The sequence below is a fragment of the Colletotrichum tamarilloi genome, assembly GCF_030869305.1.
Source record: "Colletotrichum tamarilloi strain Tom-12 chromosome Unknown Scaffold_81.1, whole genome shotgun sequence".
Lineage (NCBI taxonomy): Eukaryota > Fungi > Ascomycota > Sordariomycetes > Glomerellales > Glomerellaceae > Colletotrichum > Colletotrichum tamarilloi.
Genome location: NW_026849464.1, coordinates 43,789 through 71,217, shown reverse-complemented (window position 1 = coordinate 71,217; position 27,429 = coordinate 43,789). Strand labels below are relative to the sequence as shown.

The 27,429-nt window shown below is 55.2% G+C and overlaps 11 protein-coding genes across 11 annotated transcripts; 4 read left to right on the top strand and 7 right to left on the bottom strand.

Annotated features, from left to right (window-relative positions):
- Positions 1–966: 966 nt before the first annotated feature.
- Positions 967–1,918, bottom strand: CTAM01_12716 (RTA1 like protein; the record flags this gene model as incomplete). Its single annotated transcript, XM_060528721.1, has 3 exons — positions 967–1,136; positions 1,194–1,579; positions 1,662–1,918. The coding sequence occupies 3 exons, from the start codon at positions 1,916–1,918 to the stop codon at positions 967–969; spliced, it is 813 nt and encodes a 270-aa protein (XP_060376630.1).
- A 926-nt stretch (positions 1,919–2,844) lies between these two features.
- Positions 2,845–3,335, bottom strand: CTAM01_12715 (uncharacterized protein; the record flags this gene model as incomplete). Its single annotated transcript, XM_060528720.1, has 3 exons — positions 2,845–2,901; positions 2,958–3,084; positions 3,226–3,335. 3 exons carry the CDS (start codon positions 3,333–3,335, stop codon positions 2,845–2,847), a joined length of 294 nt encoding a protein of 97 aa, XP_060376629.1.
- Positions 3,336–3,568: 233 nt separating this feature from the next.
- Positions 3,569–3,978, bottom strand: CTAM01_12714 (beta-ketoacyl synthase; the record flags this gene model as incomplete). The annotated part of the gene is made up of 2 exons (XM_060528719.1): positions 3,569–3,873; positions 3,972–3,978. 2 exons carry the CDS (start codon positions 3,976–3,978, stop codon positions 3,569–3,571), a joined length of 312 nt encoding a protein of 103 aa, XP_060376628.1.
- Positions 3,979–4,026: 48 nt separating this feature from the next.
- Positions 4,027–6,318, bottom strand: CTAM01_12713 (fungal specific transcription factor domain-containing protein; the record flags this gene model as incomplete). Its single annotated transcript, XM_060528718.1, has 5 exons — positions 4,027–4,282; positions 4,364–5,190; positions 5,275–5,870; positions 6,089–6,198; positions 6,278–6,318. The coding sequence occupies 5 exons, from the start codon at positions 6,316–6,318 to the stop codon at positions 4,027–4,029; spliced, it is 1,830 nt and encodes a 609-aa protein (XP_060376627.1).
- A 469-nt stretch (positions 6,319–6,787) lies between these two features.
- CTAM01_12712 (NAF1 domain-containing protein) lies at positions 6,788–8,839 on the top strand (the record flags this gene model as incomplete). The annotated part of the gene is made up of 1 exon (XM_060528717.1): positions 6,788–8,839. The coding sequence occupies one exon, from the start codon at positions 6,788–6,790 to the stop codon at positions 8,837–8,839; it is 2,052 nt and encodes a 683-aa protein (XP_060376626.1).
- Positions 8,840–9,426: 587 nt separating this feature from the next.
- CTAM01_12711 (uncharacterized protein) lies at positions 9,427–9,738 on the bottom strand (the record flags this gene model as incomplete). The annotated part of the gene is made up of 1 exon (XM_060528716.1): positions 9,427–9,738. A coding segment is annotated over one exon (312 nt), but the record flags the coding sequence as incomplete, so codon positions are not given.
- Positions 9,739–13,607: 3,869 nt separating this feature from the next.
- On the top strand, positions 13,608–15,772 carry CTAM01_12710 (variant SH3 domain-containing protein; the record flags this gene model as incomplete). Its single annotated transcript, XM_060528715.1, has 2 exons — positions 13,608–15,146; positions 15,197–15,772. 2 exons carry the CDS (start codon positions 13,608–13,610, stop codon positions 15,770–15,772), a joined length of 2,115 nt encoding a protein of 704 aa, XP_060376624.1.
- A 2,277-nt stretch (positions 15,773–18,049) lies between these two features.
- Positions 18,050–18,541, top strand: CTAM01_12709 (uncharacterized protein; the record flags this gene model as incomplete). The annotated part of the gene is made up of 2 exons (XM_060528714.1): positions 18,050–18,211; positions 18,281–18,541. The coding sequence occupies 2 exons, from the start codon at positions 18,050–18,052 to the stop codon at positions 18,539–18,541; spliced, it is 423 nt and encodes a 140-aa protein (XP_060376623.1).
- A 1,069-nt stretch (positions 18,542–19,610) lies between these two features.
- On the bottom strand, positions 19,611–20,270 carry CTAM01_12708 (uncharacterized protein; the record flags this gene model as incomplete). Its single annotated transcript, XM_060528713.1, has 4 exons — positions 19,611–19,701; positions 19,780–19,962; positions 20,046–20,065; positions 20,118–20,270. The coding sequence occupies 4 exons, from the start codon at positions 20,268–20,270 to the stop codon at positions 19,611–19,613; spliced, it is 447 nt and encodes a 148-aa protein (XP_060376622.1).
- Positions 20,271–20,610: 340 nt separating this feature from the next.
- On the top strand, positions 20,611–21,900 carry CTAM01_12707 (54S ribosomal protein L3; the record flags this gene model as incomplete). Its single annotated transcript, XM_060528712.1, has 1 exon — positions 20,611–21,900. One exon carries the CDS (start codon positions 20,611–20,613, stop codon positions 21,898–21,900), a length of 1,290 nt encoding a protein of 429 aa, XP_060376621.1.
- A 486-nt stretch (positions 21,901–22,386) lies between these two features.
- Positions 22,387–24,899, bottom strand: CTAM01_12706 (cytosolic phospholipase A2 zeta; the record flags this gene model as incomplete). Its single annotated transcript, XM_060528711.1, has 2 exons — positions 22,387–24,381; positions 24,432–24,899. The coding sequence occupies 2 exons, from the start codon at positions 24,897–24,899 to the stop codon at positions 22,387–22,389; spliced, it is 2,463 nt and encodes an 820-aa protein (XP_060376620.1).
- Between the last annotated feature and the right edge of the window lie 2,530 nt (positions 24,900–27,429).

The following is a 27,429-nucleotide window of genomic DNA, read 5'->3' as shown; positions in this document are numbered from 1 at the left end:
AGTTGGAGGCAAATCCTATCCAAGGTGGCCAAGCAGACCGGTGTCCATCGCAGCGAGCTGAACGACTCGACTAGGTTTGTGGACCTCGGAGTGGACTCCCCGATGGGCATTGCCATTAGCAATGTCCTTCCTAGGTAACTGGCCATGTCCATCCAGGGCGCCCGTTCTTTCAGAACAAACCTACCGTCGCCCTTGTGCACAGAGTCCTGGCGGTGGCCGTCGCTGAGCCTGACGAAAGAAAACGTCTTTCTCTCGGACCTTTCAAGCAGAACGCATTCTGCTTTTCTCCGGACGGCGACTACCTTTCCCTCTCGGAGACGGCGCCAACTCAACCCCAATGAAGCCTATGAAGAGAAAGAGCGGCGGTGTAGTAGTATTAATGGTGGCAGATGCTCGCACTAGACAGACGAAGCCCAACAGCGTGTCCATACGATCTATAAGTCCACCCCTTGGCACGGTTGGGACGCAGACAGAAAGCGAGGGACAGGATATAGAGTTGATGAAGGCATATGTTTTTGTATGCATGTATTTTTTTCCTATTTTTGTTCTTAATAGTATCTACCATTCTGCTGATTCCGGTTCGCGTCAGGTAGAAGCATATTTTAAAGCAAACAGCAGATAGCGTGCAACAGACTCAAAAGCACAGCCACTGTCAAGTACCCAGGTAGCGTACGCCCACTACGCGATAGACCACGAAGATACCTCGCTCCATCATATGGATACCATATCCATTGTGGCAATGGCAGACGATTCCCCACTCCAGTCTCGATTCCACATGTGTTAAAAGGGAGACACTTTTCCCTTGCGGGCGTTGTCCACCCCCCGAACCTGAATCTACTCCTATCCGCATTTTTGCGCCGTCTGCAAAGAAGAGCCAGACTCTCCCTCGGCCGCACGTCCTTGGCTGTGCTGGGCGCCAGGCTGCTTGGTGAAGAAACTGGTGGCGCGCCACTCGCCATCAAGAATTTAGCCTGGGTGGAAGACGGTCTGCAGCAGCACAGCCAGGCCGATCATGGCGCCCTCAAACACCATGAAGAGCGTCTCGGCGTTGTCACCAGCAGCGTTGAAGCCGTTGCGCAGCTCCTCGACGCGAAAGGCAGAGCGGGCGAGGATCAGTAGGGCGGCCGCAAAGGATCCTGAAAGAGTATCAGCAGACGAGGTATGAGCTGGGAATGAAGAGACACAGAACTCACCCACGAGGAAGTAAGCAAATGCTCTATGCTGACGGACATGAGAATACCGCGTGGTCCATGTGCTCCGGTTCCGTAGCACCCGGATTCCCATATCCAGCGAGAGCAAGACGAAAAGACCTAGACTGGCACACTGCAGTCCCAGACCGGCCCGCAGCAAGTCGAGCGCCCGGTCGAGGTCCTGGGGATTGAGTCCATCGGCCTGCGTCCATGCCGCACCGCCAGCCTGAAGAACAAGACAGATGATGTCAAGCGTGACGAAGATGATGGTGTAGGATCGATGAGGCATGAGTGACACGTGGGGGCCGTAAATGAGTACGATGCGTCCGAAGCAAAGGTAGATGGTGTAGCAGAGGAAGGCCGGGGCGATGGTTATGATCACGATGTATCTGTGCAGAAACAATGAGGTAACCATCAGTTTTCCGTGTAGTCGGAACAGGAAAGGGCGAGAAGGGGAGGCCATTCACTTACACGATGAATGTCTGGTTGTTGAACGGGTCATCGCGGAGCCTAATACGCTCGACATAGCCAACCACCTCGAGCGCCAGTCCGCACGCCTGGCCGAACAGGTAGCTCCAGGTCTTATACCGGATCACAATGGCTATCTGTGCTATCAGGATGGTTCCGAACCAGGCCACCATGAAGGCGTTGCCGCCCAGGTTTGGCAGGAACCCAATCCTAGACAAGCTGACCGGGCAAGTGCCCAAGGTGCAGTCGCTGGTATCCATATCCAGTCTCTGTGTTTCTCGTGTTGTCAGGCTGGCTATAAAGAGTGTTAAGAGAAAGGTGGGAGGAGATGGTAGAGGAAGAGGCCCTCCAGGTCTTTATGGATGAAGATGTGTGTATAACATGCAGACAACTCGCCGGTAATAAAAGGAAATGATGCCCGCCCTTAAATGAGTGTTTGAGCAACCCCTTAGTGCTGAGATCCTGATAAGTATCCATTTCTGCCTGTCCACAGCAGTAGACTAAAGACTGTGACCTTAGCTTTTCGTCGTCCTTGAGAGACGATGGTTTTCAACTATCCATGTAGATGATTGAGCTAGCTAGCAACGAGCAAGGAAAACCAAGCTAGCACCAATGACTAAGCGGCAAATTTCCTCTTTCGGACGGTGCATAGCCCTGCTGGACACGACAAACCTGCATACGCAAGTACAACAGCGGGGAGAGGACGTCCCCAATGACTCTCATGACCCCGATGCTTATCAAGAAGTACGCGCGCACAGCAGATTGTTCGTCACATACCTAAGCGGTCCGTTGAGTAGCAACCGGAAGTGACCCTCGCCCACGACCGGCCTCTGACCGGAAAGTTAGCTGAATTGAGTACCGCCTCATATCCTGGTCTGGAGAGACAAAGATGACGCTGCTGTGTCCTTCAGCCCCAGCACCACTAGCGTGCGACTGGTTGGATGCCGTCGTTATCGTTGACTGACAGCTGAATTACAAGTTGTCGATGGAATCGGACACATAGGCAGTCCGGTAAGCATGATACATGCGGCAGGTCGTGGCTGTATAAGCTACGTTGACCAGCGAGGTCTGCGGGTGAGCTCGAAGATGCTCGGCAACCCTGCCGTTTAATGGGAAAGGACTTGAGGATTTGTGTCGAGACTGCTGCGATGTGATACTTGCAGCTGTCATCTCTGTGTTCGTATTGCTACTGCTGCTGCTGCAAGTTGCTGCCTGTCTCCAGCAACAAGCTCAAGTTGCCGCCCTTGAGCACTCCCTTGTCAGCTGAGTAGTTTGAATGAAACATGGAAGAGTACTTACCGCAATATCAGAGTTGTTGATCATTATCTTGCGTCCATCATCGACTCTGGCTGCGCGGAAGACATCGCTCTTTTCTGCCACGTAGATGCCGAAGTGGTGGATAGGGGCCAGCCTGAAGGAGCACAATCTGGCCGGGGATCAGGCGGTGTTTGAGTATCATAGTGAACTTAATGAGGGATACCATGGTCGCGGCCATCCCCTCCGTGGCCGATGTTGGCCTTGACAACGCCCACGTACAATGGGTAGCCAGCAGCAATGCTAAACACACCGGCCGTGTCGCCAGCTTGACTGGCAGTGCGGCCCAATATCGACGTAGCTAAGCTGGGCGGCTTCAATGCCAGTCTGAGCCAGCAGGTCGCGGTACAGGTCCTGCTGCATGGCGGTGCTGGGGTGCGTGATGGAGATGGCGCCGGCCGAGCAGCTGCAGACCGCACCCCTGACGACAGCTAGCACGGCATCTCAGTCGGTGATGGCATCGGTTAGGGACTTCAGGACCACAATGCCTAGACCCTGGCAACGGCAATAGCCGTCAGCAGCGTTCTGAAAGGTGCCGCAGGGTCCCGAGGGCGACGGGGAGGATCCTCCAGCTCGGGCCCGCGGAGATGGCCGGGTCAGAGGGCCGAACAGACCAGCAGCACCGCCGACGGGCTGGAGGCGCAGGCCGAGTCGATGCTATACGAGAGCGTACCCCAGCCAAAGTGGCGGTCAAACCGCCCCGGGACAAAGGCTTGATGCGTTGCCGGTATAAAGTAATAGACGTCGACGGCCTCGTTGATGTCAGTATCGCGGTAGTCGTCGGCCGCCTGGCCAAAAGTGGAGTATATCCACTCGGCCGGTCCGGCTGCCTGCCGTGCCCCGGGGCGGTATCCGACATTGGCGGTGGGGCCATGTGAGGAGGTGTTGTGGGTAACTTGCACTTCGTTTCTCTAAGTTATTGTTTACTATCTACTACTTAGTGTCATTCATTTTTAGGATCCAGCCTATCCAGTGCCAGTTGTTGACCTATACAAATACGGATCATTCCCACCTCTTCAGGATGTAAAGCGTTGTCGACAAACACACACGTATTCTACCGAAGGTACTTGACGTGTGCGGCCATAGTCATCGCACACTTGGACAATCGGATCACCTCAGCCACAAAATCATCAACGGTGTTCAAGTCAAGCACATAGGGTGGGATCGAGCTTCTAGCACGGTCCACGTTCACCAAGTTCGGGATGGACTCGAGCAGTCTGAGGTCGTCTGCCGACTGGTCGTCCAGTGGATTCCGCAACAGATTGAAGAATAGAGTGACTACAGCAGATACGGGGTAGAAGAGTAGTACCCTATCGAAAAATACCCGTTCCTCAGTAGCTGGCCATCAGATTGAAGGAGCAGAGAGCAAAGTAGAAAAGGGGGTTGCTCACCAAAAGGCAGCTCCCATCAGGGAAGGAGCAGTATCGCGAAAGTACGTTAGACAAGACCGGCTGGCCTCGATAGACAAGGTCTGACTCTGACTGGACCCCGACGGCAAGGTCGCCGCCGTTGATACGGTTGCTTCGCTTCCCTCGGTGAGCCACGGGCTCGCGGCTCGGTGCAGAGCGGCCACAAGGTGCTGGTACTCAAAGTGCAGCACCATAACATGCATCCTCTGGCTGGCGTCTAAAGTCGGGTCAAGCCACCAGGCGCCGTTGCTGTTGCCGCCGTAGTTCCGGCCGAGCAGCATGGGCCGGAACCGGGCCGGGATGGAGAGGCGCCACCGCTCTAGCTCACTGTCCAATTCGCGCACTTCGCGCAGCAGCCCAGCGTTGGGTGTTGGGCGGTGATGTTGCTGGTTGGACGGATACTGCTGTAGGCGAATCGAGTATAGCAGCCTGCAGGCCTTGGACTTGATGATGCTCAGCCGTAAATCGCCCGGCAGGCAGCAGAGGGCGCCGCTACTGCTACTGCTACTAATGGTGGTGTCATTGTGGTCAACGTATAGCTCTTCTACGTAGCCCGGAGGTAGCGTAAGGTCGCAGTGCTCGTCTTCGATGCAGGGAGGCTGGCTGGTCCGAACTGCCACGATCTTGTCAAAGGTGTAGCAGAGCCAGAACAGCTTACGCGCGTGGCTTCTTGTCCGGCTTTGCTGCTCGGGCACATCGCTCCCTGCGCTGGGCTGCCTGTGTGCTCCCAACGAGAACAACAGGCGACAGGTTAGAGCCAGGGCCATTGAGGCCATCTGGATCTTGCCGCAGAAGAGGTGATACATGCACTAGTTCACGTTAGAAGCCGAAATGTACATTGGTAAGCACAGCACAGCTTAGCCTCTCCTCCCCCTTTTGGAACCGCAACTCACCTGCATAAGGCAAGTTTGGAGTCCCGTAATGTCCTGGCTCGCTTGGGCTAGGGGCATCAGGCGCTGGGCCTGCCAGACACATGCCTCGCTGTCAATGATGACGGCCATGTTGCGCGGGCTCCATTGTGTATGAGTAATGATGGCAAGAAAGGAGAAGACACAGGCCTGGGCTGCTGGGTTGGCTGCGTGGTGCGGATCGTAAGCTTGACTGATGGTTTCTCGAAACAAGACACCGTCGACGATGGGGAACACGAGTCGGAAGGGAGTCGCCCGGAACATTTGCAGATAGTCTTCGACGACATGTCGGGCCGGCAGTTCGATGTGATTGCAATCAGCCGGGTAGTCGCCTCCGGCACAGGAGGATGATGATAATAACGGCGACGTTGAATCGAGCCCCGACAGGTTGGAGAAGACGTGAGCCTGTCCCGTACACCGGCGGATCCAGTTCTGGTGGTCGACAGAGAAGAAAGGTGCACCGCTGGGCGAGACAATCTCGTCCAGATAGTATCGGGCAAATCTTGAGCCACATGCTGGTGGCACGGAGGAGGACGACGAGCCCTCAAGACTGGTGATCGAGATAGTGACAGTAGGTGAGGCTACGAGTGATTTCATGTGGGTGTCGGTATGTAATGGAGGCACATTGTTGCTGCTGGTTCTGCTGGCGCTTGGTGAGATCAAGGATAAGCTGCTTCTTGTCGTTTCTGTCGCGCGACTATTAAGAAGACGAGTCAACAGCCCTTGGTCGCCATTCATTGAACGCGAGACTCTCCGGGGCGAGGGCGAGCATCTTACAATGGGCGCAATGGCAACTCACAGTGTGGTGGGGGCTGCACGTCTTCTCCGGTGCACAACTCGCTTGAAGGTGCACTGTAGCTGGTGATGGCTGCACCAGTCGCACCGGGGCACAGCCGCATCGCAGTGAATCTGCAGTTGAGACGACTACGGTCAGTAAAGCAAGCAAGAATCACGAGTCACTGTTGCACATGCCTTCCTCTGATGGCACTCATCGCAGGCTCGCTTTTTAACAGTGAAGAAGCTGGCCATGGTTGCGTGGTGGATTTGGGCGGCCAAGTGGCAGATTCTGTGTTGGCAGACGATGGCTTTATGGCAGGTATGAATAAGATGCACTCGTGCCAGGAACGAGGGAACTAGTACGACCCAACATATATTATAGAGTAAGGTACGTATTGGTGAGCGTGTAAGTAGAAGGTGACCGGTAAGCTCGGTGAAGGTGGGGCAGATAAAATGTCACCGAAGGTCTGGAAAGTCAGGACCTGCGGCAACTTACCGAACAAGACCCAGTTTATTTTTTATCGCAAAGCAGTGACCCCACTAAAATTTTCTTATCGGGTCCTCCCCAACTCTCCATTTCTCTTGCGCCCGAGTCTGCTCCAAACAAGACTTTGTGGTTTTTCATTATACTCGTCTTTTGAGAACTTTTTCGCACTGCTCGACTGGACTTCAATCGACGACATACTAGCGAGAAAAGCCGGTCGCAAATACAGATTCCACCATGTCAGGCTTTCAGATCCCCGGACTGGGGTTCGCGAAACCAAACGAGACCCTGCCGCCGGTGCCCGCCGACGTTCTCGCTGCCGCCGCCAGCTTCGAGGGCGTAGATCCCGAGATTATCGCCGCCGCCAACGGCACCTCGGAGCAGATCCAGAACCAGAATGAGGACGTCAATATGGGAGAGAGCACGACCGAGTCGCAGCCCGCCCCTGCGCCTGCGCAAACAGCAGAGCCCGTCGCGGCGGCACCCGTCGCCGCCGCCGCACCACAGGAGGTCACCGACCCCGATGCCATGAACGTCGACGATGCCGCCGAGCCCCCTTCCCTGACAGACGCCCTCGAGGCCATGATCAGTGGTCTCGATCATACTCCCCCAGCCCAGCCAGTCGAAGTTCCCCAAGAGGCGTCTGCAGCAGCTCAAGAAGCGCCTGCGCCTACGTCTGCGTCCACACCTGCGACCGCACCTGCACCCGCAGCACCAAAGATGATTGACGCCCCTCAAATGCTCGAAAGACCCCAAATGATCGATGCCCCGACCTCCTCCACCGCCGACCAAGACCAACGAGACCCCGCCGCCGAAGGCGAAGGCGACCACCCCGAGTGGGAAGCCGACTCCTCGCCCTACGAGTCCTCCGACTCCTCTAGCGACTCCTCCTCCGACTCAGACGACGATTCGGACGCAGGCGGCTACCAGCTCCTCGGCGTAGAAGAGACGGCGCGCATGCTCATGGAAATGGAAGGCGGCTCAGACGACGAAGGCGGAGGCGACGGCAAGAACGGCGGCGGCGCGGGGGCCGGCGCCTCGGGACACCTGCGCACCAAGAACGAGGTCGCCGACGTCGCGGTCCCCGCCAAGCCCGACGTGACCCTCACCGCGGATGACAAGATTGAGGAGCTCGGGCTCGTGGAGCAGATTGTCGAGAACATCATGGTGGTGAGGGCTTTCACGCCGGGCGAGTACCAGGTCCTCGACACGGGGTCGGTGCTCTGCACCGAGGACCGGAAAGTGTTTGGCGTGGTGTGGGAGACGATCGGCAAGGTGCTGCAGCCGCTGTATACCGTCATGCTCTCCACGGCCGAGGAGATTGCCGAGGCCGGGCTGGCTGTCGGCGTGAAGGTGTACTACCCGCCCGCGCACGCCAAATTCGTGTTCACGCAGCCGTTGAAGAATTTGAAGGGATCAGACGCGAGTAACATCCATGACGAAGAGATTGCCGAGGACGAGATGGAGTTCTCGGATGACGAGAAGGAGGCGGAGCACAAGAGGCAGATCAAGCAGAAGAAGAAGGAGGCGAGGTTCGGCAAGGACGGTGGCGAACGTGGTGGACCTAGCGAGAAGAGGAGCAGGAATCATCGCGACCCGCATCCGCTGCGGAACGAGGTCAGCGCCGCGGCTGCCGGTCCTTCTACCGATGGCGGACTCAACTACGACGACGAGGACGATGGCCCGTACAAGCCCCTCGCGCGACCGCCTGGGTTCGGCCAGGCCCCGCCTGCGCAGCAGAGTTTCACTACGGAGCCTGAACCGGGTCGTTTCGGCGGGCGCAGAGGTGGACGTGGCGACTCTAGGGGACGCGGCGATAGGGGCAGGGGAGGAGGTCGTGGTCGTGGACGCGGCGGGTACGGAAACCGCGGGGATCACAGGGAGGGATACTCGGCGCCTCAGAGACATCACTCGGGCGGCGGCGGTGACCAGCAACATCAACATCAACAGCAGCACCAGCAGCGGCAGCAGGGTGCGCCCGCGCCGACCGCGCCGACGTTCAACTTCCCGTTCCCCGGGATGCCCGTGCCGCAGCCGGGTCAGCAGGGTTTCCCTGCCGTACCACCGCCGCCGCCGGGTTGGCCGACGCAAGGTGGTCAGCCTGGGCAGGGCGCGCAGCAGGGTGCTTATATCAACCCGGCCTTCTTTGCCGCGTTGCTTGGACAGATGCAGCAACAGCAGCAGCAGCAAGGCCAGCCCCAACAACAAGGAGGACAATATCAAGGCCAGCAGCCCCCTCAGCCTCCTCAGCCGCCGCACCAATGGGGTGCTCAACCGCCTCCGCAGTAGATCAACTTTCATCAAAATTGAAGATGAGATGTGGCGGTAGTGCTGGTGGTGGACAGGTGAAGGTGCAAAGCTCGACGCGCTTAGTTGAGCTCGGCATAAGTACCATGTGAGGTGGGAGGCAGCGTGGGGGTGGGATTGGAACCTCTGTGATTCAGCACTTAGAAGGGTGAGGCCAAAGGAGACCTATGCCAGCTACCAGCGTAGACGAAGTCTTGAAGCAAGGGACGTGCAAAGGCTTCGATCGGATGGCTTGCTCCAAGTGTCACGTTTGGCACACTGAACCGGGAGGCTACCAGCCAAGATAAGGCCCAACCGCAACCTACATGCGCGAAGCTAGAAAGGAGAGCGATCAGTGGTGGCTATTTGTATCGCATTGTAATGATTAGAACTGCGGGAACTTGCGACGCGACTATACGCGAAGAGGAGGTACGGATAGATAAAAGTGAAAAAATAGGTTTTTATTTCGACATTAGACTGTGTGTGTTGCGCTCTGACTGACGGAAGAGGCTGTCTCCGAAGCGTCCGCCTGAAAATTCCGAAATGAACGGGTGGCATCTATTTTGTTCTAGGCTTGCTCGCTATAATGATCAAATGCAGCGATTCAGCCATTGATGAATGGCCTTTGAATACCAACGATGCCCGACGCTACACTGATCTGTTGTAGGGGACGTAGACAATCGAGATGAGACAGGTTTGTCGCGGAGCTGCATAAGGCTGGTGTACGGATCGCCGCCGCGGTCCTGTCTCCGTCTGTCTCTCGCGTCCAAACAGCCGGATGCGCAGCAGGAGATCTCCCTCAGATCAAGACAAGGAAGACGGCAGGTGTGGCTAGGATCAATTGAAACATTCCATAACCTACTTCTCGGGCTATCCGGCTGATTGCGGGAGTATGCCACACAAAGGTCGTAAAATGACGCTGTGCCGATCTACGACGTCGAAGCCAGGTTTTCTCGTTGTGTCTGCATAATACGTTGTCTGAAGTGCTGGCTCTGCTCTTTGTGTAAGTCATGGACGGTTTGATGTGCTGCAGCCTGCATAGCGAGTCAATGTCATGGATGCGACGCTCCCTATACCCGGGAATGAGGATTGCGCGGTTTCCTGCCCCCAACTTCGTTCTGACGGAGACGACTCCATTCGCAATGTTGATGTTGTCGGCGTGTTGGATGCCTGCGAACACCTACAGGCTGCGGTAATTGACCCCAGTACTCCGTACAGTCACATCCGGGTCTTTTCGTTAGATTGCCCGCTGATTAGCCATCATGTTTCCGCGTGTTCTCGCATGGATGTCATGGATGTCGATGAATAAGGCTGGTGGGCGGAGGTCATCTCCAGTGTGGAGAGACGGGCCACAATGCGAGAAAAATGCCAGCATCTGCCAGGTAACCAGGTACCGAAAGGCGCTTGGCAGTGGCATGCTGTGGAGGCGGGCAGATCATGGGGGAGGGAACCAAAAGTTGAGACTTGACAGTGATGGCGAGTGCTCACTGCGCGACGGGTACGAAATAGGCGAACCAAACCTAATGGCACGAGCGGACAAACCGGCTTGTTTCAAAAGGTCTTTCCAATTTCGGTGTCACGGGTGTGTTGATCGAACCCTCGAGGGCTCAAGTAAGAGCGGTCTTGTGGCTTTAGGCTTTCTGGTGGCTTGACGGCGCCGTTCGATGCATGTCTTAAAATTAGCCTATAGGTTAGGATTTGTTGTGTATTGTCTTTGCTTGTTTCCCTGAGACCACGCAGGAGATCTTGTTTGAATTTTCTTCCGGCGCACTGCGGGAAGTCTAAACGCAACCGAAAAAGCAACGAGATCGAACGGTGTGCAATTCTCGGTTCTTGGAGTCTCGACCGCTTGTTGGACTCAAACACACCGACTTCAGTCTGGCAGGCAGGACAACTGAAAGGTCCTCGCGGTAACGTGGCCTGATAAGTCTCGTATTCGAGGCAGATGGGCGGATGCTGAGCACTGACTGCTTTCTGTAGCTTAAGAAGGTCAAGAAAGGGTAGTTGGGTGACAGACAAAGCTGAAAGGCCCTTGCGACTCGCGAGGGAGAAGCACAGAGCATGTCGTGTCATTCTTTCAAAGACAAGATTGCTTCTTTAGGGGTCTTTAAGAGAGGCAGTGGTTTGGTGATAATTACGGTAATGGCCGTGGCATTCTACTGTACTGTGTAAGTGTAAGCAGGTCAGCGGTGCCTATATCAACCCTTGCGAGGTTCCGGGCCGAATGGTGAGATGAGGATGGGCAGGCCAGCTTTGCCATGACACACGCCAGGCTCTAGCCAGTCTTTTCGTTTGTGAGGCACCGAGGCCATCTGCGGTATCTGCTGTTTTCCAGCTTTAGAAGAATGCTATTTCGGTGCATTCTTGCTAAATCCCCATGTGGCGATAGGCTGCCTTTGTGTGTGTGGCTCGCATGAACATGGCAGTCTTGCCGTGCTTCTCGAAGGCAACGGGATAGGATGCTGTTTGGGCGGGAAAGAAAAGGGACCAGGCTGCATGGGAACAACGTCGGGCGACGAAACGCAGGAGACGGCGCGTATCACAGCAATAGTAGTGGTGTGTATGTGTGCCAGTCTGGTGTTTGTGTGATTGGTACTCCGTACTCCGTATGGATTGAATGTGTTGGTCCCCTGTTGGCGATGACGATGGGGATGTTGGAGTTTGGGGGCTGCTTGTCATGGTTCACTGGTGGTTGAAGCTCGGGCCGGACAAACGCCTTCTTTTCCCGTCCCACCTGGCAGGGTTTGATTGGACGAACGGCTCAGGAACCCCGAGCAAACAATTTCGTTTATTCTGTGGGTGTGTGGTGGATACGAGTGGATACAGGTGCAAGAGAGCCAATCAGGCAGAGTCGGTACCTGACAGGCACGGCAGGATGGGCGTTGGGAGGCCCCTGCCTTAGCGCGGCCCGTGCATGTGCGCTGATGAAGATGGGCGCCGGTGTGGATGGGCAAGCCGCAAAATGCGACCGAGGGATTGAGGTCGGTACCTACGTCGGAAACCGATGGGATGGGTGCGGGATTTGTTGCCTTCCATTGCATGTGTGCGTATCAAGATGGATCAGAAACTTGTAATATGGCAGTCAATTATTCGTCTAGTGATTACAAGTGAAAAGATGCCGTTTCGTATGCACGTAGGAGAGGACTGCCTGAGGCAGATGGATGTGTAACTATTCAAAAGTGTTTGTTTGTTTCCTCCCTGATTGTGTGCACCTCTGCCAAAGTTCATCCCAAGCGCAGGGAGAGGCCAGAGACAGGGCGGATGGTGAAACGCTGACTCGGTGGTGTGGGCGTGGATCAGATGCATTGTCGAATGACCGTTGGAGCCGCGGTTGCATTCTTTGTGCGCGTTTATCCCAATCCGTCCAACTTCCATTTGTGCAAAATGTGATCCGAGCCATCGCCCACCGTTACCCAAGAGACATCAACCAACTACAGTACTTTGCATAGTACTCCGTACGCAGGAGAAGTTAGGTACCCTTACGAAGTACATAGACCGCAGGCTGTGATATCCCCGGACGGCACTAACGCGGCAAAGACTGCAAGCCCTGACTTTGACCGTATCGCACGGCCGCCTTGTCCACGCGCCATTCCCTTTTCATCTTGATATCTCACGGTCCTCGTGCAGTCGCTCCCCCATCAGTTCCTGCCTGCTGTCTTGGTACCTGTACTCCGTACCCGTACCTGTATTCGTACCTACTTTTACTACTTGTGCGTACAGCAAGTGATCCTGAAAGCCAAGATGGAGGGTGAGAGTGAGAGCGAAAGTGAGAGCAAAAAAGACTGAGGGTACCTGTCGCGGCAGGGATCTGCTTCCCATCCACACCCCAGTCGTCCGACCCTTGTCATCCGTCCAACGTTGCTTGGGGCCTCTTTCCCAACTTCCCATTCGCCCAGGATCCTGAACTGGCAGTCTGCGAAGTGCGTGCAACCTCAATGTCCCCGGTTCTCTTCTTCTCACTGTCCCTTCCCACTTTTGTGTGTGCCCTCTTCTTCCCATCCTATCCCATCCCATCCCCCCCGTTCCGTCCGAACTGCATCTCACTCGCTGAGCCTGACTGCTTCCTGCCGTCGCTGCACTCTCTCACCTTCAGAGACAGACAGAGAGACTTCATCGTCGTCCGCTCTCTCGCAGCTTCCCAAGAGTCACGGTGTGCAGATTCATCCGTTCTTTCTTCCCACACAAACAAAACATCATCGACGTCCCCCCAATCGTCTTCATGACAATTTACTAAGACGGTTTGTGACTGTCCAATGACTGTGAGCTGGTAGTGAGATCTTGCAAAAAAACAACGACCTCACCTCACCCACCTTCTCACTTTACTCTGCTTCCACCGGGCCTAGAGCCACTTCACATTCGTTCAATTGCACGCATACGTACGCGCAACAACACTCGACTTTCAACCCACAACACCAAGGCAGCCAGTCTTTCTCTCAATTCAATAGTCCTCGACCACCGCGACTCCCTGGTCGGACTTGGACCTATTCGCTACTTGCTGGTTCATTCTTTCGACGATCGCCTCACGAACATCACAACCTTTTCCCTTCTGGAGCCGGATCCCTTGAGCATTCCCATCACCAGCCTCTCCCGTGCACGCCAGATATCCTCCCTCCATTTTCCAGATACCCCGCCTCGACCCACGAAACTCACGATACGATTCATTCATTACGCGCCTCACACGCCTCACCTTATCTTCAACCATCCCGACGACTTCTGGCTGGACTGGTCGGATTTGACTCATTTCCATTAACCCACGCCCGCAACTGCCGCAATGGCTCACCATCACCACCTCCACGCCCGTAGGCATATCGCGCCTCGCAACCCCGATTTCTGGAGCAATGTTGGCGACAAATTCAAGGATCTGAATCCCTTTGCCTCCAATGACGAGGCCACGACAAGCAATGGAGGTAATCTCAAAATCAGACAGGACGACGATGATGATGATGTCACGACCACACGGCGCGCTAATACGAAGAAAGGCCGCTCGACCGTTATCAAGACCATCTACCAGACCGTCACTGGTGATGATGCCGTCGCCGTCCCCACGAGCACCACCTCAACCAAGCTGATTGTCGCTCAATCACCCCTCCCAACGAGGTCGAAATCGACCACAGTTGACTCCACCGAAACCACCATTGCCAGGGCCGGCGCCCCCATCGTTAAGACTGCCGACAGCTCATCCACCACCATCGATGCTGCGTCTACCTCGTCGCTGCCCACCGTCATCGAGGATCCCTTGACCGAGAGCATCCAGACCACGCTCGCTATTGCCACAGACGCGCCCACGTTCGCAAAGACCACCAAGACTGCCGCCACTGCAGACAATGCTAGCATCATCTCCAGCGCTTCCCCTAGCGCAACGTCAACCACGGACAAGTCGACCAGCAACGAGACCAGCGGTGCCGCGAAGGCTGGCATTGCTATTGGTGTTTTGGCCGGTGTTCTCGTCGTGTTTTTACTCGTCTTCTTCCTCTTCAACCGTCGCAAGAAGCAGATGGAGCAGCAGCGTCTGGCCGACGAGGATGAGAAGACCCATGGATTTGGAGCCGCCGCCGCTGCCGCTGGTAGCCAGAACCCCCGCGCTCCTCGCATCAGCCTGCGCCCCGTTACCCAGTTCTTGCCCAACTTGAACCTCGACAAGCGCGCCAGCAGAGGACCTGCCGGAGGACCTGCCGTCAACATGAACGCCAACCTGGCTCCCGCTGCCGCTGCTCTGGGTCTTCGCAACCCTGGCCAAGGCGCCTGGGACAGACCGGCAACGAACCAGAGCTCGAACCCCGCGAACCCCTTTGGTGCTCAAGCCGAGAGAATCAACGGTCCCATCGCCGAGGAGTCCGTCAGCTCCACAAGCCTCAACGAGAAGCCTCTTCCCAACGTCGGCGAGCCTGCTCCGGGCACTGCCGTGAGTGATATCCCCGCCAACGCCGCTCCCAACGGTGCGTCTGTTGTTGCAGGTGCTGCAGGTGCTGCGGCAGATGGTGCTGGAGCTGTCGCCGCTGGAGGTCTGGCTCGCAAGGCGTCGACCCGCAAGGACGGTCCCAAGGCACTGGACCTGACTCTGCCCGCGCCTCCTGCACCCTTGTCTACCATCCCTGCTTCTCCCTCTGGAACCACGTTCAGCGCCGACTCTGCCGGCCCTGGTCACCAATCTAACGGATCCACTGGCTCTGCTGCCATTGCCGCCGCTGGAGGTCCCGCCAACACCACTGTTCACCGCGTGCAGCTCGACTTCAAGCCCACTCTTGAGGATGAGATGGAGCTGAGAGCTGGCCAGCTTGTGCGCCTCCTCCACGAGTACGATGATGGCTGGGTAAGTTTTAATGTCCATAATGATGAGTTTGTAAGCTGACTTTGCCCTAGGCGCTCTGCATTCGCTTGGATAGATCCCAGCAGGGTGTTGTACCGCGCACCTGCCTCTCCACTCGCCCGGTTAAGCCTAGACCTCCTCAAGCCCAGGGACCTAATCAAGGACCTCCTCGTGGTCCTCACATGGGCCCTGGTGCTCCCCGCGGTCCCGGTCCGAACTTCCCTCCTGGCCAGCGCCCCATGAACCCTCAGGGCGGTCCGCCGTACCCCCGCCCCGAGTCGCCCGCAGCTCGTCCCATGAACGGTGGTGGCCGACCTCAGTCCCCCGCCGGCAATGGACCTATGGGCCCCGGAGGCCGACCTCAATCCCCCGGTCCTCGCTACCAGGGTCCTCCGGGACAGCGACCGCAAAGCCCCAACGGAATGGGAGGTCGCAAGCCAAGCCCCCCGGGACCTACCAGAATTCCTCAGCCCAGCCGAATGAACCCTAATGGTCCCCCCAACGGTCCCATGAACGGCCCCATGAATGGACCGATGAATGGGCCGATGAACGGACCCCCAGTCCAGGGCCGCCCAGGCCCACCGATGGGACCTGTCGGTCGCAAGCCCGTCCCCGGACAGGCTGTGTAAATGACAACCAAAGCAGCGTTCATATACACTGACTCCCAGCGTATTTAACGTCTTTTGGCACAAAGACTGGGGATTTATCTTCGTTTGGCGATAGACTAGGGTCTACTATGCATTCTGGACAGCACGGGCACGGCGTTTCTGCGAACTACTACAAAAAGAACTTGGGGGAGATTTCCTCTTCTACTGGACTCTGACGATGAATCCGATCAAGGGGCGAAACGAACCCCGACGACGCGTTTATACCTTTCAAGTCACTCATTCATGACACCCGCTTTTGATACACCCTTTTTGCAGCCTGGTTTCAGTCGTGGCTTGCAATTTTCTTTTCTTTTTACGCTTCTTCACACTCGCCTGAACACCCACTGTTTCGCGATTTCGATTCACCTACCTTGGCCCCATCTTGTACCACGCGACTGCAGCGGCGGCCATGGAAGATGGGGGCAGGGAAACGCCTAGTGCTTAATGTATATTGCTCACTCTTGTTGTTTGTCGTTTCTTTGACACATCTCGTTTCTTTTTGCAGCTCCGGTGGCTGTGTTTGGTCGTTTAGCAAATATGCCGAGCGACCTATTTTGGCAGGATGAGATGCGAGTGCTGATTTCGTTGGTTCTTTTTGGGATGCCTTGAAGTGGCATGATTGGGAACAACATGGTGGATGGAGAGACGGAGATTTCGCAGTGGTTGAGACAGATCGAGAGAGAATCTAGGTCCTCCTGAAAGGGATGGGACGCTAGAGCTGCTTCTTTGTGTCGAGCAAGCTAGGTAGACAATAAGATGCCCATACCTGAAAACTATGTTCCTCGTTGTATTGAACTCATGTTTCTGAAATTGATGAGCCTGCTAATTCCTTAAAATCTGGCTCCCCTACGGTATCCGAGCTCTGAAGTACCTCATGGAGAGGCGTTACTAACAGCATCATAGAAAGATGGGATTACATCCAGTCATGTTGCTCTGTTTCGAGTGCCCATCCAAGAGTCGTCTCACGAATCCAGGGTCGATGTGCCAGTCGCAATCTAGTTGGTTTCAACGATACTCTGATCTACACGGCTTTCTGCAGGCCGATGCCGGAGGAGTCGTCTTGCTACTCAGACAGAAGTTGGCACCAGAGGAGATAAAACCAAGTGGTGTTTTGTAGATGTTCAATCACGAATACCGAAAGAAGAGGTGAAAGCAGCAGCTATGGTATGTGGCCAGATAAAAATGCGTAAAGCTACTCGTTCGCCATATTACGGTGTCTTTTTTTTTTTTTTTCCTTATCGACAACCGTGGGAAGGAGACAGATGGGTGAAGGATGATAAGCAGTTCACGGCCTTTCGTCTTGGGGATTGTAGATTGAGAGCTAACTACAAGTTATTCATGTGTAAGCTAGGCAGAGATTCATCTGTGTAGATAACCTTGGAAGGCGCAACGTACACCGATTACATAGCGATACGCTCTGGGGATCCCTCAAAGGTATGACGAGAGATGTTGCCATTCTTCGCCACGATGTTGTCATGCTTGCCGCGACAGATCAGTAGCCTTTGATTTGCGCGGGCGGTCCTCGTAGCAACGGGGCCCAGAGTCGCGCAACAGGCTGTTGTAGATGCCCAAGTTGCTGCAGCGAGCCTGAATACTTGCTCATAGAACTTGCCAAACCAATAGAGCGAAGTGGACTGGGTCAATCGGTTACATTTCGATGCTCTTTTACTTGGACATTGTATGGAGAGTATCAGTAACGCCGTTACGAGGGCTGTAGATTCACGACAGCGTGGGTTCACGGCAACGTACATCTTGATAGAGCGGGGTTCACCCGCCTCTTTTCACATGTGTCGCCGGTGCTGCGGATGTTGCAATGCAGACGCGGCCAAAGACCGTCCTATCCGAACAATGATTCAAGAGTCTCGACGCCGACTTATTATCTATAGATGTACCAGTGTAGCACCAGCGGGAACCCGGCCGCGGCTCTTTGGTTGTAAACAGACGGAGACCACTCATGTCTTGTTGACTTCCGTGGATCGTCGACACGGCAGGTCGTACGCGGAGGGGGTTGAATGCTTCCGTCCGAGGATGTTACCATCTCAACGTCTGGAGATATCTTTTCTGAGAGGGGAAAGTTAGGACGATTTGCAAGGTGGGAGAAAGATACACAATAAATGAGAAAATATAAAAGGGTTGAACCTCCTGGGTGTTTGACCTCGACGGATTATCTCAGATCATCATCCAGCAGCAAATCTCATCAAGATATCCCTGCCATTTGCCTCACCCGGCATTGAACTTTTTCAAACAACCAAAAACAACATGAAGTTTTCAGTCTTGATCCTCCCCGTCCTGGCATCAGGCATCACCGCGCTCTACGTTCCCGACAAGTTGGTGCAAGCGTTCCTCAAGGACTCGTCAGAGGGCAACTGCTGCAACGAGACGCCTTGCTTCATCGGGTGCCCAGTGGAGGGAGTATTCCGCGTAAGTTGCCTTTTTTTGTTTCTTGTTCTTACGATTCCATCTCCACGCACTTCGTGTACTCTGGCTTAGCTGGAGTTGAGAAAGTCCAATCTACTGACATATCCATCCGACGCATCAGCTTTGCTGTTGAACAACGAAAACCCGCAGGCCAAAATCAATGGGAGCCCTAAGGGGACCAGGAGTGGTCGTTGTATGGAGTTCTTCTGTGGAAGTTTAAGCTCGGCCGACCAAACGTACTGGGGTGAAGGGGGAAAGAGTGAGGAGGACCGATGCCTTTCGTTATGTTGCTGTTTCTTGGAGGAGAAGCAGAGCTGTTCCTTGTACCACTGATCTCCCCTGAATGATGAAATGACGAATGAGACGATCCTTTGACATGGCTTTACTCCGCGTCTTTCTGTGATGTTCTGGAGTTACCCTGCTCCCGCGCTTGCATATGCCCGAATGAACCATGTAAGGAATTGCAAGATGAATAACCACCTCAACATAGTATAGGAGCGGCCCATCGTTCGTTTTTCGGATCGAGCCCTCAGTACTGCGTTATGCATGTCCAGAATCTCCTTTTCGAACAAATGGCTGTCATCTTTCAACGCCAGTATGTCCGATAAGGCTGGTATTCAGCATTGGTCCTCGGTGGCCTATGATTGTTTCGGTAGATATACCATGGCTTCCGACGAATGTTACGATGTCTTCCTCTAACTTCCTGTCTGTTTTCTGGACAAGACATACTTGATCTAGGGGCAATCCGGGGTGGGCTTTCCCGACACAGAGATCATCAGCATCGTTGGAAGCATTGGTAAAAGCGACTTCGATGAAGTGTGTGAAATACAGACGCGGATACAGGTGCTTTCATAGTCTTGGAGACGCTTGCCTCGTGGTCTGAGTGGTCCGCTTCGGGCTGATACCCAGGGATGGTCGTGATCTGGAGTTGAGACCCACTCTTGAATTACCTTTACGACCATCGTGATTGGCCGAAGGCTCAGTTATGCTGTCACTGCTCACGGCTCGGCGCTTTGAGGCATGCTCGAGTTTCTAGGTGAGTATCTCATAGTTGATGACCGGGAACGTCGAAGTGAGCATAGGCGATTCTGCATTCTCGAGATCTGCTTCTCAACCATTGAATGGAGGGGTTCGTCGTTCTCCTGCTGGGCGAAACCAACGGCTCTGGTCAAGGCCGCGGGCTCATAGAAATTGAGCTCATTGTATCGCAAGAATTTGGACGCCGCCGTATCAATCGGTCTTCCAATAATTCACTGCAAAACACGATCCATGTATCACTGAGGGCGGAGCAATATATCGCAGGGTCATCCAGTGTTCGCAACTGCCGCTACCGCGCGGCGCTCAATTCCTGGGGTACCGTATTTACATTGTACAAAAGTTTTCCGACCGTCCGAGTCGTCGTTTATGAGTTCTGAATCGCCTCCGCCTGCGTCGTATCCTTGGCCTTCCTCGCGGCCTGTTCTCTGTCGTATTCGATCAATTGCTTCGACCAGCTGTGTTTTGCAGTGTTAGCCCAGAATTCTCTCTAATGCGCAATTGTTCGCAATGACACGTTGGATACGTGGACGTACTATCTGCTGGGGAAGAACCGGCCCTCCTGAGGCATCACGTAGCGCACCTCCTTCTCGGCGCTGATCTTCCAGATAACAGCAACGACACCGGCCATAACGGCACCGATGACGGCGGTGTTACGCTTCCAGTTGGCGGGCTGGGCGTACCAACCACCGGCCGGCGACCAGACGTGCTTGGGGTAGCTATCGTGGGTATTAGAGGAGCTGCTTTCGAAGGATCGGGGTGTTTCGCATTCTATGAGGACATGCGCTGGGTTAGAACTTACGGAACCTTAGGACCGCCTCCCTGTTCGTGAGTTAGCAATCGGCCAGGAATGACTGATTGAGGATTGACGTACCATTTTGACTGTATTTTCAATATGAGGGGTTGGATAGTGTGGTGATGGCAATCGCTTTCCCGCCTCGACTCGATATTGGAGCTTTTGCCCTTGAACGTCGCGAATAGTGAAGTGCTGCCATCCATTCCTCCCGAAAAGTGGGACCAGAGCCATCCCGGAGCTGCGGAGGAGCGGATATTCCGCGCCTGCTTCTACTGACTTTCTCGCATGGCTCGTGCACGGTACCCCCTAGCATGCTGGAGCTCACACGACTTCCAATCGGTCGGCTCCAGAAACTTTTTCGTGACGGGAGACCGGCGCTGTTCGAGAGAATTCGGGACGTGGAACATTTTTCCCTTGCCCCCTTTGCGATTCAACCCCCAGCGAATACCGCATCCACCCAATTGCTCTCGACCGCATTGTACAACACCTTTTCTTTCGTTGCCTTTTTCTATTCGTTACGTTGTTACTGGGCTTTCGAACAGCTCAGCAACAACCCAAACTCGACCACCGAATGGCGTCCCAGATGAAGAGGTTAAGGATATCAAGATGCACCGGGCAACTGCTCAACGCCCAGGCCAGGACACACGCCTCGCCGTGCCTGACGCCCATCCCCTTTAGAACACAGCTTCACAACAGCAACCCGGCGCGGACACTATCGACCTCCTCCTCGTCCTTGGCAGCAGTAGCAGAAGAAGCATCATCCGACGCCTCAGCCAACAACATCACCACCACCGCCGCCCAACCCGTCAAGTCGAAGTCGAGAAACCTCCCGTCACCCGCCCCCGAAAAGGCCCTCCAGTCGGCCAAGCTCGCCGCCCTCCACGCCCGCCTCTCCCTCCCCGAGAAGCTGCCCCTCCAGTCCCTCGCGCGCACCCTCGTCGACCCCTCCGCCGACTCAAACCCCAACTTCAACAATGCCAACCTCGCCGTCGTCGGCGGCTCCCTCATCAGCTACCACGTCTCCGAGTGGCTCATCACCCACTACCCGCGCCTCCCCATGGCCATCCTCTACGAAGCCATGCGCGCCTACGGCGGCCCCGACTCGCTCTACCGCGTAGCCAGCCAGTGGGGTGTCGAGAGCGCCGCCGCCCCCGGAGGCGAAGTCGACCCGGGCCTGCTGCAGTTCTCCCAGGACCCCGCGGCCCACGGCGTCGTTCACGGCCGCTGGGGCTACGTCCGCAAGGAGCACCTCGAGCTCGACAAGTTCAAGTGGCGCCGCTCCGTCTCGTCCCGGGTCATCCTCGACGACGAGTTCGGCGACGTCCTGCACAAGCCCAGACGGAACCCGCTCGAGCCCAACCCCGACCCCAATGATCCCGCACTCCTGAAGGAGCAGCGCGAGAAGCTCCGCAACGACGCCTACGCCGCTCACGTCCGCGCCGTCACGGGCGCCGTGTACGCCCACGCCGGCCGCGACGCCGTGCGCGCCTTCATCGACGCCCACATCCTCAGCCGCCGCGTCGAGCTCGAGAAGCTCTTCAGCTTCAGGCTGCCCACGCGCGAGCTGGCGATGCTCTGCGCCCGCGAAGGGTTCGAGGCCCCCGTCGCGCGACTCGAGAGCGAGACGGGCCGTCTCAGCAGGACGCCCGTCTACGTCGTCGGCATCTACAGCGGGCGCGACAAGCTCGGCGAGGGCACGGGCGCCAGCTTGGATTTCGCGCGTCTGCAGGCGTCGATGAATGTTCTCAAGGCGTGGTACCTTTACAGCCCCGGCGCCAAGGTGCGGGTGCCGAGTGATATGCTGGTCGAGGGCGCGAAGCCGTGGCAGCCTGCGCACATTGACATGGGAGAGATCATCTAAAGAAGATATGTTGGGGACAAAATGGGGAAGAAGCAAAAAGAAGAAAAACGAAAAGCAAAATGCATCGACTGTAATTCATCCATCGGAGAGGGAGAGAAGAGAAGGGCGGCAAGAGAGGAGAAGCGACGGAGAACGTTGTCAAAGGGTCGGGAGACAGGTGATCCCGGACTTTATCAAGATGCCTTTTTGTTGGGCAGTGTACATTTTGAAGCAAGGACATGTAGAAGGTCAAGCATGTCTCTGTAAGATGAATAGATTTGTAAAAACAATGACACACTCCTCGAAACGGGGCCATTTACTGAACTTCATCGTCTCTTCATCAACCCCTATGTGACACTGTCAATCGGTTGCAAAACACTTCAAAGCAATAAACACACTTTTCATTACAACGGATCTACTTCCAATGATTAACCTACGCCATCCTTCAATCAGGAGTCCTCCACCTTCTCGGGTATCTTCATTCCAGCAACTCTATAATCCGCCTATTCAACTAAACTGATCGCCCTCGCCCAGCTTGTGCGCCATTCCTCGCCTCACCAAGCTCCGGTACCGATCCTTCTTGATCCCCGCCTCCCTCTCCAGTCTAAGCTTCTTCTTGCGCTCGTAGACGGCCCTTACCGTCCCGCGAATCTGCTCCCGTCCCTCGGCGTAATTAGCCCTCGCCAACGCAGCCACCTTTTCAATCTGATCAGGGGTGTAGACAAAGTTCCACGTGCTCAGGTAATCCGTCGTGCCGGGGTTGATGCCGGGCGCCTTAGGGTTGGCGAGATACGGCAGGTAGATGATGGCGATGCCCGCGTCGGGCTCCATGAGCTGCCACGAGTTGGACTCGGTAATCGCCTTGGACGGCGGCGGCGTCTCAGACGACGACCGCTCCTGCGTTGTGCCGACCCAGACGGTGCAGTACCCCAGCTCGCCCGACTCCTCGTCGCCGGGCGTGAACTTGGCCGCCTGCCCGCTCTTCGTGTCCTCGTCCGGCTTGCGGTGGCCCTCTTTGTCCTGGTGCTCGCGCTGGTGCGCCTTGGCCTCGCGGAGCTTCTGGTTCGCCTCCTGCGCGGACGCGGCCTGGGCTTCCGAGAGCTCATCGCGAACCTCTTTCGGGGACTCGCTTGCCTTGGGCCAACCGACGCCGACGGGCCAGCCTTTGATGCCGCGCTGGCGGGCGTAGCCGTCGGCGACGGCGAGCCAGTTGTCTGTCTTGATGTCTGCGGAGGCGTCAAAGGCGACGACGACATCGACGTCGCGGCCGGGGCGGAGGAGCGGGTAGATGGGGAGGTTGTTGGACATGCCGGCGTCCATGAGCTGGATGTATTCGGTGTTGTAGGTGCTTTTCGGGGCTGTCTTGGGCAGCTTGTCTTCCATACCGTAGGCAAAGTTTGCGACGGTGCCGGGATCGATTGGATGGACCTTGCTGAGGTCCTCGTTGTAGCCCGAGATCATGCCGTCCAGGGCGCCGAACCCAGCGAGGCTCTGCACGAGGGGTTTGATCTCATTGTAATAGTGGCTCAGGGTCGCGCAGAAAGCGCTCCCAAAGACGCCGAGTAGGAATGGCATGCGGGTCTCTGGGAGATGGAAGCCTTCCTCGGGAGGCACGTCGACGCCGTTCTTGAAGCGTCGGCCCATGGCCCAAGTCGGGATGCCGGCGGAGAACTCCTCACAAAAGAACTCGTATGGCGTGATCTCGAACCACTGGAACCAGGCTTCCTTCTTGGCGACTTCTTTCGCCGCGTCCGAGGTGGACGGCACTGTCCCGCTTCCGTCAATGTCGACATCGGGAATCTCGTGTCGGACGGCCGTGTAAATGGGTAGCGGATTCTGGCCGTATTTGATGTACTCTCGTTGGTTTGACAGCTTGAAATCCCGATCGCTCACTTCCAGCTCGCCTTTGGGAACCAAGAATCTCGTCGCCAACAGAAGGCCGTAGACGTCAACCAGCCCAAAGTCCGCGCGCGGGTCGCCCTTGAGCTTCTCGACAAGACCACTAAGGAGATACTTGCTCGTCGGTGCTGAAAGAAGAGTCTGGAATGCCACGGGCGGATAGGCGATGTGGATGCCAGCGCGGGCCTTGAGGTGCTGCAGAACCTTGGGAAGACTGCCCTCTGAGATGGAAGAGTGGTAGAGGGCCTGTAGCCAACATGAACCGCTTACACCAGAAGTGTACGTGACACAGTCGAACAGCCCATCTTCATCTGCGGCGAGCATGGAACCGGTGCCGGCAACAAGGGCCCTCAGACCACCTCCGGAGCCGCACATGGCAATGGTAGGGACATCGTCCGGATGAACATCCCTCTCGTCGATGTCGAGGTACTTGGCTAACGCCATGGTAGTGACTCGCTTCCGCCTTGCCAGGAACTCTTTTTCCTCATCACATAGATCATTGGAGACCCTGACCTTGGCGGAATATTGCACTTCGGGGTTAATAAAGGGGTCATGGGCTTCTCGCCAAATCTCATCTGCCAGAGATCCAGGTGCCATGGATAACTAATGGTGTTAGTCGATAGTAATTGTTCAATATATTCAGCAAAACTCACCTCTCTCTGGAGCTTCCGGATGTATCCGGGGACCAACCTGGACCATTCCGGTAGGATGAACCCAACAATCTTGTCTGCAGTCCATTCGACGTCGGCAGAGTCGGACAAGGTCTCAAACTTGAGGGCAAAGTTGTACCACGCCGCCTGATCAGACTTTGTGCTTGCCGCATTGCTGCGGACTCCCTTCCTCCTCTCATTCTCAGCCAAGGATAACCGCTCAAACTCATCAGACGGGTAGAGCGCCCAAACCACCAGGCCGACGGCAGAGATGGCGACCGGAATCGACGTCTTCTTGGGCGGGACCTTCTCCCTCGCCGTAAAGAAGCCGTGCCGCGACTGGCGGGACAGCGTAGGCCTCCTGTGAACAAGGAGGCCGTGAGTTCTAATGCGGCCGACAGTCACGCTGTGATGAAAGGATCTCGCAGCCCGGCGCATGGCGTCGCGGGAATACGGCGCGAATAATCTCATCTTAGCGATATTGAGAGGCTGAAGTCGTGGGACATGACTAGCTGGATGAGCCAGAAATGAACGGTGGTGTTGGTTATTCTAACGTTGATCAGTTGTGAATGGTGTGTGGTGTCGTGGCGTAGAGTGGGATATTGGTGGTGTTGGTGGTGATTGCTATCGTCCTAACTTGCTCAGGAATCTCGACGGTTTTACGGTTCCGGCAAATTCGTGGTCTTCATTTTCGATCCAACAACTAAACTGTCCGGTGCTACGGATGAGAAGGAGAAGAGAAAAACTAGAGATCAAGATGGCCGCGGCTACTCCGGGGAAAGAGCACCGAAGCTGAATTAAGCGCAAAGCGCGAGGCAATGACAGCGAGCTTAGCTCAACAACTTTCTCTCTCGCTCTTTCCCAACCCTGGTCTGCTCCTGACATCATTGAGGCACGATTGGGATTGGTGGATCGAAAGCAGGGAACTGCAAGGGGGCCTCCATCAGGTGAGTTAGACCGATACTCTTATCTTGGCGTAAACATATCGCTGAAGAAAGTACCTTTCTATGCCCCTAAATCTCCACCGTCCGTTGAGAAAGCTCCGGGCGGGTTCATTCGCCAATTGAGCTGGTGGACCCGGCCGCCGCTCTGGCCACTCTGTGGCGCCAGGTTTTCCCTTGGCCCACCCGGCCTCTGCCGCTTCCCATGTGACGATGACATGTCTGTAGTGTCACGGCTCATCGTTCGGGTGAATCTAGAACCTCGGAGCCTTTTCAGACGACTCCATCACACTAATGATCAGTTGGAGGATGCCATGGAGGATCTTTTAGCAGTTCGGGATAATTTCTTACTACCCGGCTCAAGAATGATGCCATTGCTCGTCTGAGAGTCTGCTTTTCTTAGAGATTGAAGTCTGAACTGGGTTGTTGTCGTCAGCCACAAGTTTGAGAGAATGTTACAACTCTACTGAAGGAGTTCATCCAACCCATATGCCAAGGTGAATCTTGCCCATCGAAAGACGCCAAACCTTACTCTTAAGTCCGGACATCGTGGTCCAAGAGCTGGCTCCAAAATCGACCCATGGTGGTTTATGATCTTGTGACATAACTTCCACTCTTCAAATGACTGGGCCAACGTTCGAAAAATGAAGCTTGCGCCATATCTAATCAGCATCATAAATTTCCATCAGGAATGGGATCATTACTGTCATGTATGTTGCTTCGAGAACACTATCACTAGACAGTTCCCACCCAGGTATGCAACTGCTGCAAACATGGAGACTGACTGATGGGAATCTACGTAATCCCAAGCCGCGTCTGCGCCACAAGACTCAACAGTAAGAACCTCACGGAGATACAGGCTGTTTTCAAACCGATCGGCTGTTTTGACGAATCCTGGGTAGACCACCCTTTGCTGATAGATCGCAATCCATCTGTCGCGGCACCCATGAGCCACTACTGACTCTTTGCGGCAGCATCTCATCTTCATGATGACCTGGATCACTATGGTCAAGAGAATCGCTCAACTTCTGCACCTCGCCTTGCCTTTGCTCTAGGCATTAGATCTATGTACGAACCCGGGATTTATGCAAGCCAATGACCGTCGTATGTATTTATGAACGCAACTTGAATAGCTCAGTCTACCATGCACACTATTAGGCTGGATATCATGCGAGGGGCAATCTCCTCGAAGACCAAGAGTCTCAAGCGGTTCTCGAACATTGTCAACTGCTAGGGGGAGTCGGCGTGACACTTTGGAAGATTGACTGTTGGAACAGCGGCATTGGGTGAAGGGACAAGAATTGTTCACCGTAACTTTGACTGGAGGCTCCATGACAGGTAGGAGGAATCGTGGATCAGGGTGCAGATTCCTAGACTATAACCTCTGCTGGGTGAGTGAGTATGCCCAGACCCGACAACGCAAAAATGGTATTACAAAGGACTACGTACTCCTGAGAGAAATCTCTACATAGTACAGTATAGATGTTCCGAACTATCTCTCTAGTTAATGCCTACCAGTCAGAGCGGGCCATAGATATCTTGCTACACAACGTGTCCAGCTTGCGTGTCCTTCACATCGAGGAGGAGGTGTAGAGACAATTTAAACGGTCACTTGAGACGTGACCTGACCTCGAGACAAATTGTTCCAGTGACTGTGCCAGACCAAGGCATGTCTCGAACCCTTGCCGATGGAGTTTCTTACTTGGTTCGATGACTTATCCTCTTACTAGAGTAATAGCTAGAACACGATATTGTGTTGGGGAATCACAGGTGATATCCATGTGATTGCCAAGAATCATATCAACCTTATTGCTCGGTGAGAGATGCTCAAGTCTTGGTGACAGGCGCATTGAACTTGCGCCGAGGCGGAGCACGCATCGAAGGCATTGGGGCAGAGCCCCACAAATGCGGGTGTTTGAGAGCCGGCTATTTCACTTCGGGGCCGGAACTCCATGAACGGGGAAGGACGTCAAATCTTATATTCATGTCTCCTTGAAATTCTTGCAGCTGTAGACTGATCTATTTCAAGCTTTGCAAGCGAAGAATTTTCGCCAGAGAAA